The sequence below is a fragment of the Salvelinus alpinus genome, chromosome 21, assembly GCF_045679555.1.
Source record: "Salvelinus alpinus chromosome 21, SLU_Salpinus.1, whole genome shotgun sequence".
Taxonomy (NCBI): domain Eukaryota; kingdom Metazoa; phylum Chordata; class Actinopteri; order Salmoniformes; family Salmonidae; genus Salvelinus; species Salvelinus alpinus.
The window spans coordinates 45,234,028-45,248,624 of NC_092106.1; the positions used below are offsets into that span (position 1 = coordinate 45,234,028).

A 14,597-nucleotide genomic window follows, 5' to 3' on the forward strand; every position below is an offset into this window, starting at 1 on the left:
GTACTGCTTGTACTGGGCTGGTCTGTCTACTGCTAGTACTGCTTGTACTGGGCTGGTCTGTCTGTACTGCTAGTACTGCTTGTACTGGGCTGGTCTGTCTGTACTGCTAGTACTGCTTGTACTGGGCTGGTCTGTCTACTGCTAGTACTGCTTGTACTGGGCTGGTCTGTCTACTGCTAGTACTGCTTGTACTGGGCTGGTCTGTCTACTGCTAGTACTGCTTGTACTGGGCTGGTCTGTCTGTACTGCTAGTACTGCTTGTACTGGGCTGGTCTGTCTGTACTGCTAGTACTGCTTGTACTGGGCTGGTCTGTCTACTGCTAGTACTGCTTGTACTGGGCTGGTCTGTCTACTGCTAGTACTGCTTGTACTGGGCTGGTCTGTCTACTGCTAGTACTGCTAGTACTGGGCTGGTCTGTCTACTGCTAGTACTGCTTGTACTGGGCTGGTCTGTCTACTGCTAGTACTGCTTGTACTGGGCTGGTCTGTCTGTACTGCTAGTACTGCTTGTACTGGGCTGGTCTGTCTGTACTGCTAGTACTGCTTGTACTGGGCTGGTCTGTCTACTGCTAGTACTGCTTGTACTGGGCTGGTCTGTCTACTGCTAGTACTGCTTGTACTGGGCTGGTCTGTCTACTGCTAGTACTGCTTGTACTGGGCTGGTCTGTCTGTACTGCTAGTACTGCTTGTACTGGGCTGGTCTGTCTGTACTGCTAGTACTGCTTGTACTGGGCTGGTCTGTCTACTGCTAGTACTGCTTGTACTGGGCTGGTCTGTCTACTGCTAGTACTGCTTGTACTGGGCTGGTCTGTCTACTGCTAGCACTGCCAGGACTACACTAATGACCTGGTGTATTTAACCAGTGACAGATGGATTCACAACCAATACAACATCATCAACTCATCTCTCTCTCTGTCTCTGTCTCTGTCTCTGTCTCTGTCTCTGTCTCTCTCTCTCTCTCTGTCTCTGTCTCTGTCTCTGTCTCTGTCTCTGTCTCTGTCTCTGTCTCTGTCTCTGTCTCTGTCTCTGTCTCTGTCTCTCTCTCTCTGTCTCTGTCTCTGTCTCTGTCTCTGTCTCTGTGTCTCTGTGTCTGTCTCTGTCTCTCTCTCTCTCTCTCTCTCTGTCTCTGTCTCTGTCTCTGTCTCTGTCTCTGTCTCTGTCTCTGTCTCTGTCTCTGTCTCTGTCTCTGTCTCTGTCTCTCTCTCTCTGTCTCTGTCTCTGTCTCTGTCTCTGTCTCTGTGTCTGTGTCTGTGTCTGTCTCTCTCTCTCTCTCTCTCTCTCTCTCTCTCTCTCTCTCTCTCTCTCTCTCTCTCTCTCTGTCTCTGTCTCTGTCTCTGTCTCTGTCTCTGTCTCTGTCTCTGTCTCTGTCTCTGTGTCTGTGTCTGTGTCTGTCTCTCTCTCTCTCTCTCTCTCTCTCTCTCTCTCTCTCTCTCTCTCTCTCTCTCTCTCTCTCTCTGTCTCTGTCTCTGTCTCTGTCTCTGTCTCTGTCTCTGTCTCTGTGTCTGTGTCTGTGTCTGTGTCTGTCTCTCTCTCTCTCTCTCTCTGTCTCTCTGTCTCTCTCATTCCCTCTCTCCTCCCTTCTTCAGAGTAATGGTAACCACCAAGTGGAAAGTTACATCAGGAAGAAGCTGGACTCTCTGTTGAAGGAGTCTCAGATTGGAGACAAGGAGGACACAGACAGCTCCAGCATCAGAGCTCTGCTCAGAGCCACACACGTGGGCCTGCAGAAGAACCTACCGGTACACACACACACACACACACAGCTGATCCCAGGTCTGTGCCTAAGTGGAACTTCTCCCCCGAGCTGGTTGGTGTTTCTCTGAATGGAGATATAATATGTTGTTAGTGTGAGAAACATGTCTGTCTCTTCTATTAATATTTAATTTCCTCCGTTTGTTCTGTGTGTAGAATAATAGGTTTCCAAGCATCCATGTTAATGCAATGTGTCTGACAGTATGAGCAGGGAGTTCCTATACTCCTCTCCCTCTCCCTCCCTCTCTCTCCCTCCCTCTCTCTCTCTCCCTCTCTCTCTCTCCCCCTCTCTCTCTCCCTCGCTCTTCCTCTCTCCATCTCCTTCTCCCTCTCCCTTCCTCCGTCCCCCTCTCTCCGTCCTTCACAGATGTACCAGTTTATTGCTTGGTGTCTGTTAAGGGTTCTCTAGCTGCAGGCTAATAATGAGGCTGTGATGAATCGAGAGACACACACAAATAAAAACATCTAATTTGATTGGTTGCGTACACATATTTTGCTAAATGTTATTGTGAGTGTAATGACATGCTTATGTTGCAACAGTGCAGTAATAGATAACAATACACTCAACAACAAGGAATTAAGAAATATATAAATATTAGAACAAGCAATGTCAAAACTAGTGTACATGACATGTGTGTTTGAATGTTATGGTCATCATTTGAAAGGTGTTTCCTCATTGGTGCAGCTGGCTTCCGGGTTAAGCGGGCGAGTGAATATGCATATCAAGAATATGCATATCCTTGCTTCAGGTCCTGAGCTACAGGCAGTTAGATTTGGGTATGTCATTTTAGGCAAAAATTGGGGGGGAAAAGGGTACTATCCTTATGAGGTTACCTAAGCATATGCATATTCTTGATACCATTTGAAAGGAAACACTTTAAAGTTTGCGGAAATGTGAAATTAATGTAGGAGAATATAACACTTTTGATCTGGTAAAAGAGAATACAATGAAAAACATGCATCTTTGAAATGCAAGAGAAAGGCCATACTTTCAAATAGGAGTCTAGGTGTCATTTAGATTTTGGCCACCAGATGGCACCAGTGTGTGTACAACGTTTCAGACTAATCCAGTGAAGAATTACATTACTGCACAATATGTTGTATCAAGGCTGTCAGGTGTTTGCCGTAAAGTGCCGAATTGGTCATTTGATACTTGTTCAAGTACTTAACTATAGAGAACATACAACAATGCTATGGTAATATATATTTTTTAGTTTACACACTCCCAGAAATGTCATACATGATAGATCATTAGCTTATAGACTAACTTTCACACATCTAGATGGCCGGGCGGGATGGGTGTGGAGCCAGAGACAGCAGTGGAGTCAAACTGTAGAATCCAGTTTCTACATTTGAACATAAAAATTTATTTGATCAAACAAAACTATGCTACATTGTATCTCTGGGACCCTCAGGATGACAAATCAGAGCAAGATTACTGAATGTACAGTGGGGAGAACAAGTATTTGATACACTGCCGATTTTGCAGGTTTTCCTACTTACAAAGCATGAAGAGGTCTGTCATTTTTATCACAGGTACACTTAAACTGTGAGAGACGGAATCTAAAACAAAATTCCAGAAAATCACATTGTATGATTTTAAGTAATTAATTTTCAGACCTGTAAGTAGGAAAACCTGCAAAATCGGCAGTGTCTCAAGTACTTGTTCTCCCCTCTGCAGGTACATTATTTACCTTCCGTGGTGAATGTATCAAACCAGTTGCCGTGATAAAAGTGTTTTGTTGTTGTGCACTCTCCTCAAACAATAGCATGGTGTTTCTTCACTTTAATAGCTACTGTAAATTGTACACTACAGTTAGATTAACAATAATTTAAGATTTCTGCCCATATCAGATATGTCTATGTCCTGGAAAGTTGGCTGTTGTTTACAACGTCATACTAGTTACATTAGCGCACATTAGCATCAACCGTCCCGGTTTAGCGACACCCATCGTGTAGAGGTCTAAGAAGTGCGGTTTGGCGTGTCAATTTTTTGGGAGGACACATGCCTCTACATTCACCTCTCCCGAGCCCGTCGGGGAGTTGCAGGATAAAATAAACAATCAAGATATAATGGTGTGTACAGCAGTAATTTTACAGGACGGTGTGTGTATAGACATTATGGACAGTATATGAATATAAAAGGTGTGTACTGCACTAGTCTCTCAGCTCATCTTGTCTATTTTTTTTGTCCCTCTAGAATCCCAAAGAGGGACTTAAAAAATCCCAAAGTCGATCATTCATCAGCAACATCAAGCAAAAGGTGAGATCATCTCTGCTCTTTCACTATAATCTTTGTTCGTTACAGACCTCAATATGTCCTACTCCGATGGGCATATCTCTATTGCTTGTCAAATATCTTTGTCCACAATGTCCAGATCGTAACTCAGCAATGTTTGTACTGTCTCAGGTCTGCCAATGGGAAAGGTCCTTTCTATGTCAAACTAAACCATTGGTTTACTAGTGATGGCGTTTAGATGTCGAGCCTTAGAAGTCAGGATAGTGATCTGTTGACACAGGGTCCAGTTTGTGAGGCTGAAGAAAGTCTGTCTGTCTGTCTGTCTGTCTGTCTGTCTGTCTGTCTGTCTGTCTGTCTGTCTCTTCTCCTTGAAGAGCACTTCTCATGTCTCATCTCCCTCTCTCTTACATTGGTCCAGTCTCAGATAGATTTAATTAATATTGTTTTACTTATTTAGAGACAATCGGAAAGGTTTAATTGTCTAGTTGGTGTGTGTGTGTGTTGCTAATCCCCTCCACATGGAGGAAATGGCTTTTTCATGTTAACAGTCATACATGTTGCTACTAGTGGTGTGTGTGTGCACTGTCTGTACTACCCACTGTGGTGTGTGTGTGTGTCTGTACTACCCACTGAGCAGCCTAAAGACTGTAATTACTGGCAACATTATCCTCCACTCCTCCACTTGAACTTTCATAGATATGTTATGCTACCTCTTCCTCTACCACACACACACACACACACACACACACACACACACACACACACACACACACACCACTAGTAGCTTATGTTTTGAGTGGGCAGAATCACATGCTAAATGTGGGACTGCTAAATGTGGGACTGCTAAATGTGGGCCTGCTAAATGTGGGACTGCTAAATGTGGGACTGCTAAATGTGGGCCTGCTAAATGTGGGCCTGCTAAATGTGGGACTGCTAAATGTGGGACTGCTAAATGTGGGACTGCTAAATGTGGGACTGCTAAATGTGGGACTGCTAAATGTGGGACTGCTAAATGTGGGACTGCCAAATGTGGGACTGCTAAATGTAGGACTGCTAAATGTGGGACTGCTAAATGTGGGACTGCTAAATGTGGGACTGCTAAATGTGGGACTGCTAAATGTGGGACTGCTAAATGTAGGACTGCTAAATGTGGGACTGCTAAATGTGGGACTGCTAAATGTGGGACTGCTAAATGTGGGACTGCTAAATGTGGGACTGCTAAATGTGTGACTGCTAAATGTGGGACTGCTAAATGTGGGACTGCTAAATGTGGGACTGCTAAATGTGGGACTGCTAAATGTAGGACTGCTAAATGTGGGACTGCTAAATGTGGGACTGCTAAATGTGGGACTGCTAAATGTGGGACTGCTAAATGTGGGACTGCTAAATGTGGGACTGCTAAATGTGGGACTGCTAAATGTGGGACTGCTAAATGTGGGACTGCTAAATGTGGGCCTGCTAAATGTGGGACTGCTAAATGAGGGACTGCTAAATGTGGAACTGCTAAATGTGGGACTGCTAAATGTGGGACTGCTAAATGTGGGACTGCTAAATGTGGGACTGCTAAATGTGGGACTGCTAAATGTGGGACTGCTAAATGTGGGCCTGCTAAATGTGGGACTGCTAAATGTGGGACTGCTAAATGTGGGACTGCTAAATGTGGGACTGCCAAATGTGGGACTGCTAAATGTAGGACTGCTAAATGTGGGACTGCTAAATGTGGGACTGCTAAATGTGGGACTGCTAAATGTGGGACTGCTAAATGTGGGCCTGCTAAATGTGGGACTGCTAAATGTGGGACTGCTAAATGTGGGACTGCTAAATGTGGGCCTGCTAAATGTGGGACTGCTAAATGTGGGACTGCTAAATGTGGGCCTGCTAAATGTGGGCCTGCTAAATGTCGGACTGCTAAATGTCGGACTGCTAAATGTATGACTGCTAAATTTCGGACTATGACTGCTACACGTATGGGCATGGGCAATGCTAATGGGAATTATCTGTAATTTTGTGTGTGTGTGGTGTGTGTGTGTGTGTGTGTGTTTCTCTCCCCCTGCAGAGACACTCTAAATCCAGGCTGAAGTCCCAGAGTACGGATGGAGAGGAGGAAGGACAGGAGACCTCTGGGAGAGAGGCGGGAGGACAGATCACCAGGTCAGCTCTCAATGGCTCTCTCGTCATATTGACCCTCCCACCTTGAGATTGGCATGGAGATCTCAAACATTCACACATAAATCATGTGTTATGTCATAGTGAGATTACGTGCATGGATTTTAAATGAGGATTAATGAGTTAGGTTCTTCTGTTCTGTCAGCTCAAATCCTGCTATACCTGACAGAACAGCAAGCTGTAGCCTGGAGCATCTTCCACTCATGTGTTTGAAGGGCCCTAAACCATTTTTACGCGCACTTAATCTTCTTTGAAGTGCCCTAAGTGTCTATTTATTTACACCCTGTCTGTGTGTGTCCCCCGATCACGTGTGTGTGTGTCGCATCTTCTTCGAATAGTTGATCACGTCTGTGTGTGTCCCATCTTCTTCAAATAGTTGATCACGTCTGTGTGTGTCTCATCTTCTTCAAATAGTTGATCACGTCTGTGTGTGTCCCATCTTCTTCAAATAGTTGATCACGTGTGTGTGTGTCCCATCTTCTTCGAATAGTCGATCACGTGTGTGTGTGTCCCATCTTCTTCAAATAGTTGATCACGTCTGTGTGTGTCTCATCTTCTTCAAATAGTTGATCACGTCTGTGTGTGTCTCATCTTCTTCAAATAGTCGATCACGTGTGTTTGTAAAGTGTGAAATGTTAATACATTATGTACAATGGGGGGGACAAGTATTTGATACACTGCCGATTTTGCAGGTTTTCCTACTTACAAAGCATGTAGAGGTCTGGAATTTTTATCATAGGTACACTTCAACTGTGAGAGACGGAATCTAAAACAAAAATCCAGAAAATCACATTGTATGATTTTTAAGTAATTGATTAGCATTTTATTGCATAACATAAGTATTTGATCACCTACCAACCAGTAAGAATTCCGGCTCTCACAGACCTGTTCGTTTTTCTTTAAGAAGCACTCCTGTTCTCCACTCATTACCTGTATTAACTGCACCCGTTTGAACTCGTTCCCTGTATAAAAGACACCTGTCCACACACTCAATCACACAGACTCCAACCTCTCCACAGTGGCCAAGACCAGAGAGCTGTGTAAGGACATCAGGGATTAAATGGTAGACCTGCACAAGGCTGGGATGGGCTACAGGACAATAGGCAAGCAGCTTGGTGAGAAGGCAACAACTGTTGGCGCAATTATTCGAAAATGGAAGAAGTTCAAGATGACGGTCAATCACCCTCGGTCTGGGGCTCCATGCAAGATCTCACCTCGTGGGGCATCAATGATCATGAGGAAGGTGAGGGATCAGCCCAGAACTACACGGCAGGACCTGGTCAATGACCTGAAGAGAGCTGGGACCACAGTCTCAAAGAAAACCATTAGTAACACACTACGCCGTCATGGATTAAAATCCTGCAGCGCATGCGGTGATGGCGCCTGCTCAAGCCAGCGCATGTCCAGGCCCGTCTGAAGTTTGCCAATGACCATCTGGATGATCCAGAGGAGGAATGGGAGGAGGTCATGTGGTCTGATGAGACAAAAATAGAGCTTTTTGGTCTAAACTCCATTCGCCGTGTTTGGAGGAAGAAGAAGGATGAGTACAACCCCAAGAACACCATCCCAACCGTGAAGCATGGAGGTGGAAACATCATTCTTTGGGGATGCTTTTCTGCAAAGGGGACAGGACGACTGCACCGTATTAAGGGGAGGATGGATGGGGCCATGTATCGCGAGATCTTGGCCAACAACCTCCTTCCCTCAGTAAGAGCATTGAAGATGGGTCGTGGCTGGGTCTTCCAGCATGACAACGACCTGAAACACACAGCCAGGGCAACTAAGGAGTGGCTCCGTAAGAAGCATCTCAAGGTCCTGGAGTGGCCTAGCCAGTCTCCAGACCTGAACCCAATAGAAAATCTTTGGATGGAGCTGAATGTCCGTATTGCCCAGCGACAGCCCCGAAAACCTGAAGGATCTGGAGAAGGTCTGTATGGAGGAGTGGGCCAAAATCCCTGCTGCAGTGTGTGCAAACCTGGTCAAGAACTACAGGAAACGTATGATCTCTGTAATTGCAAACAAAGGTTTCTGTACCAAATATTAAGTTCTGCTTTTCTGATGTATCAAATACTTATGTCATGCAATAAAATGCAAATGTATTACTTAAAAATCATACAATGTGATTTTCTGGATTTTTGTTTTAGATTCCGTCTCTCACAGTTGAAGTGTACGTATGACAAAAATTACAGACCTCTACATGCTTTGTAAGTAGGAAAACCTGCAAAATCGGCAGTGTATCAAATACTTGTAATCCCCACTGTATGTGTCTTCAGGAACACTCAAGGTGGATGTAAGGCTCTTCCTGTGTGTGTGTTGTTGGCCTGCCTCCATAACCCTTTAGTGTGTCAATGAAAGCTGTTTGATCTGCTCTGTGTTAGGTATTTCCCTGTGGTGCTTTTCCCTGTGGGGTGTAATCTGTGATGATCTTCCCTGTGGGGTGTAAACTGTGACGCTGCTGGGGTGTAAACTGTGATGCTGTGGGGTGTAAACTGTGATGCTGTGGGGTGTACACTGTGATGCTGTTGGGTGTAAACTGTGATGCTGTGGGGTGTAAACTGTGATGCTGTGGGGTGTAAACTGTCACTTTTATGGACACTCCGCTTTACTTCCCATGCTGTTGTCACTGTGCATGTTTCCATCCTACTTTCTCAATTCTACTCAATTCTATCCATTCAACTCTCTCTTTCCCCATTCTACTCTCTGCCTCTTCCTCCATTCTACCCTCTGCCTCTTCCTCCATTATACTCTCTGCCTCTTCCTCCATTATACTCTTCCTCCATTCTACTCTCTGCCTCTTCCTCCATTATACTCTTCCTCCATTCTACCCTCTGCCTCTTCCTCCATTATACTCTCTGCCTCTTCCTCCATTATACTCTTCCTCCATTATACTCTCTGCCTCTTCCTACATTCTACTCTCTGCCTCTTCCTACATTCTACTCTCTGCCTCTTCCTCCATTCTCCTCTTCCTCCATTCTACTCTCTGCCTCTTCCTCCATTATACTCTCTGCCTCTTCCTCCATTCTACTCTTCCTCCATTCTACTCTGCCTCTTCCTCCATTATACTCTCTGCCTCTTCCTCCATTCTACTCTCTGCCTCTTCCTCCATTCTACTCTCTGCCTCTTCCTCCATTCTACTCTCTGCCTCTTCCTCCATTCAACTCTGCCTCTTCCTCCATTCTACTCTGCCTCTTCCTCCATTATACTCTCTGCCTCTTCCTCCATTCTACTCTCTGCCTCTTCCTCCATTCTACTCTGCCTCTTCCTCCATTATACTCTCTGCCTCTTCCTCCATTCTACTCTGCCTCTTCCTCCATTCAACTCTGCCTCTTCCTCCATTATACTCTCTGCCTCTTCCTCCATTCTACTCTCTGTCTCTTCCTCCATTCTACTCTCTGTCTCTTCCTCCATTCTACTCTGCCTCTTCCTCCATTCTACTCTCTGCCTCTTCCTCCATTCTACTCTCTGCCTCTTCCTCCATTCTACTCTCTGCCTCTTCCTCCATTCTACTCTCTGCCTCTTCCTCCATTATACTCTCTGCCTCTTCCTCCATTCTACTCTCTGCCTCTTCCTCCATTCTACTCTCTGCCTCTTCCTCCATTCTACTCTCTGCCTCTTCCTCCATTCTACTCTCTGCCTCTTCCTCCATTCTACCCTCTGCCTCTTCCTCCATTCTACCCTCTGCCTCTTCCTCCATTCAACTCTGCCTCTTCCTCCATTCTACTCTGCCTCTTCCTCCATTCTACTCTGCCTCTTCCTCCATTCTACTCTCTGCCTCTTCCTCCATTCTACTCTTCCTCCATTCTACTCTCTGCCTCTTCCTCCATTCTACTCTCTGCCTCTTCCTCCATTCTACTCTGCCTCTTCCTCCATTCTACTCTCTGCCTCTACCTCCATTCTACTCTCTGCCTCTTCCTCCATTCAACTCTGCCCCTTCCTCCATTATACTCTCTGCCTCTTCCTCCATTATACTCTGCCTCTTCCTCCATTCTACTCTCTGCCTCTTCCTCCATTCTACTCTGCCTCTTCCTCCATTCTACTCTCTGCCTCTTCCTCCATTCTACCCTCTGCCTCTTCCTCCATTCTACTCTCTGCCTCTTCCTCCATTATACTCTGCCTCTTCCTCCATCTACTCTCTGCCTCTTCCTCCATCTACTCTCTGCCTCTTCCTCCATTCTACTCTCTGCCTCTTCCTCCATTCTACACTGCCTCTTCCTCCATTCTACACTGCCTCTTCCTCCATTCTACCCTCTGCCTCTTCCTCCATTCTACCCTCTGCCTCTTCCTCCATTCTACTCTCTGCCTCTTCCTCCATTCTACTCTCTGCCTCTTCCTCCATTCTACTCTCTGCCTCTTCCTCCATTCTACACTTGCCTCTTCCTCCATTCTACACTGCCTCTTCCTCCATTCTACCTCTGCCTCTTCCTCCATTCTACCCTCTGCCTCTTCCTCCATTCTACCCTCTGCCTCTTCCTCCATTCTACTCTCTGCCTCTTCCTCCATTCTACTCTCTGCCTCTTCCTCCATTCTACTCTCTGCCTCTTCCTCCATTCTACTCTCTGCCTCTTCCTCCATTATACACTGCCTCTTCCTCCATTCTACACTGCCTCTTCCTCCATTCTACTCTGCCTCTTCCTCCATTCTACTCTCTGCCTCTTCCTCCATTCTACCCTCTGTCTCTTCCTCTATTCTACTCTCTGCCTCTTCCTCCATTCTACTCTCTGCCTCTTCCTCCATTCTACTCTTCCGCCTCTTCCTCCATTCTACTCTTCCTCCATTCTACTCTCTGCCTCTTCCTCCATTCTACTCTTCCTCCATTCTACTCTGCCTCTTCCTCCATTCTACTCTCTGCCTCTTCCTCCATTCTACTCTTCCTCCATTCTACTCTCTGCCTCTTCCTCCATTCTACTCTTCCTCCATTCTACTCTCTGCCTCTTCCTCCATTCTACCCTCTGCCTCTTCCTCCATTCTACTCTTCCTCCATTCTACTCTCTGCCTCTTCCTCCATTCTACTCTTCCTCCATTCTACTCTCTGCCTCTTCCTCCATTCAACTCTGCCTCTTCCTCCATTCTACTCTGCCTCTTCCTCCATTATACTCTCTGCCTCTTCCTCCATTCTACTCTCTGCCTCTTCCTCCATTCTACTCTGCCTCTTCCTCCATTATACTCTCTGCCTCTTCCTCCATTCTACTCTCCCTCTTCCTCCATTCAACTCTGCCTCTTCCTCCATTATACTCTCTGCCTCTTCCTCCATTATACTCTCTGTCTCTTCCTCCATTCTACTCTCTGTCTCTTCCTCCATTCTACTCTGCCTCTTCCTCCATTCTACTCTCTGCCTCTTCCTCCATTCTACTCTCTGCCTCTTCCTCCATTCTACTCTCTGCCTCTTCCTCCATTATACTCTCTGCCTCTTCCTCCATTATACTCTCTGCCTCTTCCTCCATTCTACTCTCTGCCTCTTCCTCCATTCTACTCTCTGCCTCTTCCTCCATTCTACTCTCTGCCTCTTCCTCCATTCTACCCTCTGCCTCTTCCTCCATTCAACTCTGCCTCTTCCTCCATTCAACTCTGCCTCTTCCTCCATTCTACTCTGCCTCTTCCTCCATTCTACTCTGCCTCTTCCTCCATTCTACTCTCTGCCTCTTCCTCCATTCTACTCTTCCTCCATTCTACTCTCTGCCTCTTCCTCCATTCTACTCTCTGCCTCTTCCTCCATTCTACTCTGCCTCTTCCTCCATTCTACTCTCTGCCTCTTCCTCCATTCTACCCTCTGCCTCTTCCTCCATTCTACTCTTCCTCCATTCTACTCTCTGCCTCTTCCTCCATTCTACTCTCTGCCTCTTCCTCCATTCTACTCTGCCTCTTCCTCCATTCTACCCTCTGCCTCTTCCTCCATTCTACTCTCTGCCTCTTCCTCCATTCTACTCTCTGCCTCTTCCTCCATTCTACTCTCTGCCTCTTCCTCCATTCTACACTTCCTCTTCCTCCATTCTACACTGCCTCTTCCTCCATTCTACTCTGCCTCTTCCTCCATTCTACCCTCTGCCTCTTCCTCCATTCTACCCTCTGCCTCTTCCTCCATTCTACTCTCTGCCTCTTCCTCCATTCTACTCTCTGCCTCTTCCTCCATTCTACTCTCTGCCTCTTCCTCCATTCTACTCTCTGCCTCTTCCTCCATTATACACTGCCTCTTCCTCCATTCTACACTGCCTCTTCCTCCATTCTACTCTGCCTCTTCCTCCATTCTACTCTCTGCCTCTTCCTCCATTCTACCCTCTGTCTCTTCCTCTATTCTACTCTCTGCCTCTTCCTCCATTCTACTCTCTGCCTCTTCCTCCATTCTACTCTTCCGCCTCTTCCTCCATTCTACTCTTCCTCCATTCTACTCTCTGCCTCTTCCTCCATTCTACTCTTCCTCCATTCTACTCTGCCTCTTCCTCCATTCTACTCTCTGCCTCTTCCTCCATTCTACTCTTCCTCCATTCTACTCTCTGCCTCTTCCTCCATTCTACTCTTCCTCCATTCTACTCTCTGCCTCTTCCTCCATTCTACCCTCTGCCTCTTCCTCCATTCTACTCTTCCTCCATTCTACTCTCTGCCTCTTCCTCCATTCTACTCTTCCTCCATTCTACTCTCTGCCTCTTCCTCCATTCAACTCTGCCTCTTCCTCCATTCTACTCTGCCTCTTCCTCCATTATACTCTCTGCCTCTTCCTCCATTCTACTCTCTGCCTCTTCCTCCATTCTACCTCTGCCTCTTCCTCCATTATACTCTCTGCCTCTTCCTCCATTCTACTCTCCCTCTTCCTCCATTCAACTCTGCCTCTTCCTCCATTATACTCTCTGCCTCTTCCTCCATTATACTCTCTGTCTCTTCCTCCATTCTACTCTCTGTCTCTTCCTCCATTCTACTCTGCCTCTTCCTCCATTCTACTCTCTGCCTCTTCCTCCATTCTACTCTCTGCCTCTTCCTCCATTCTACTCTCTGCCTCTTCCTCCATTATACTCTCTGCCTCTTCCTCCATTATACTCTCTGCCTCTTCCTCCATTCTACTCTCTGCCTCTTCCTCCATTCTACTCTCTGCCTCTTCCTCCATTCTACTCTCTGCCTCTTCCTCCATTCTACCCTCTGCCTCTTCCTCCATTCAACTCTGCCTCTTCCTCCATTCAACTCTGCCTCTTCCTCCATTCTACTCTGCCTCTTCCTCCATTCTACTCTGCCTCTTCCTCCATTCTACTCTCTGCCTCTTCCTCCATTCTACTCTTCCTCCATTCTACTCTCTGCCTCTTCCTCCATTCTACTCTCTGCCTCTTCCTCCATTCTACTCTGCCTCTTCCTCCATTCTACTCTCTGCCTCTTCCTCCATTCTACCCTCTGCCTCTTCCTCCATTCTACTCTCTGCCTCTTCCTCCATTCTACTCTGCCTCTTACTCCATTCTACTCTCTGCCTCTTCCTCCATTCTACTCTCTGCCTCTTCCTCCATTCAACTCTGCCCCTTCCTCCATTATACTCTCTGCCTCTTCCTCCATTATACTCTGCCTCTTCCTCCATTCTACACTGCCTCTTCCTCCATTCTACTCTGCCTCTTCCTCCATTCTACTCTCTGCCTCTTCCTCCATTCTACCCTCTGCCTCTTCCTCCATTCTACTCTCTGCCTCTTCCTCCATTCTACTCTGCCTCTTCCTCCATTCTACTCTCTGCCTCTTCCTCCATTCTACTCTCTGCCTCTTCCTCCATTCTACTCTCTGCCTCTTCCTCCATTCTACACTGCCTCTTCCTCCATTCTACACTGCCTCTTCCTCCATTCTACCCTCTGCCTCTTCCTCCATTCTACTCTCTGCCTCTTCCTCCATTCTACTCTCTGCCTCTTCCTCCATTCTACTCTCTGCCTCTTCCTCCATTCTACTCTCTGCCTCTTCCTCCATTCTACTCTCTGCCTCTTCCTCCATTCTACACTGCCTCTTCCTCCATTCTACTCTGCCTCTTCCTCCATTCTACCCTCTGCCTCTTCCTCCATTCTACCCTCTGCCTCTTCCTCCATTCTACCCTCTGCCTCTTCCTCTATTCTACCCTCTGCCTCTTCCTCCATTCTACTCTCTGCCTCTTCCTCCATTCTACGCTCTGCCTCTTCCTCCATTCTACTCTCTGCCTCTTCCTCCATTCTACGCTCTGCCTCTTCCTCCATTCTACTCTCTGCCTCTTCCTCCATTCTACTCTCTGCCTCTTCCTCCATTCTACACTGCCTCTTCCTCCATTCTACCCTCTGTCTCTTCCTCTATTCTACTCTCTGCCTCTTCCTCCATTCTACTCTGCCTCTTCCTCCATTCTACTCTCTGCCTCTTCCTCCATTCTACTCTCTGCCTCTTCCTCCATTCTACTCTCTGCCTCTTCCTCCATTCTACTCTCTGCCTCTTCCTCCATTCTACCCTCTGCCTCTTCCTC

General features: G+C 46.7%; 1 protein-coding gene across 1 annotated transcript in view; it reads left to right on the forward strand.

Annotated features, from left to right (window-relative positions):
* The window catches only part of LOC139548353 (1-phosphatidylinositol 4,5-bisphosphate phosphodiesterase eta-1-like), a 147,053-nt gene that overhangs the window by 101,686 nt on the left and 30,770 nt on the right, over positions 1-14,597 (forward strand). Inside the window, exons 12-14 of the mRNA XM_071357989.1 lie at positions 1,587-1,739; positions 3,953-4,015; positions 6,048-6,142. Coding sequence (XP_071214090.1) covers positions 1,587-1,739; positions 3,953-4,015; positions 6,048-6,142 — 311 coding nt within the window. The remainder of the gene's footprint in view (positions 1-1,586; positions 1,740-3,952; positions 4,016-6,047; positions 6,143-14,597) is intronic.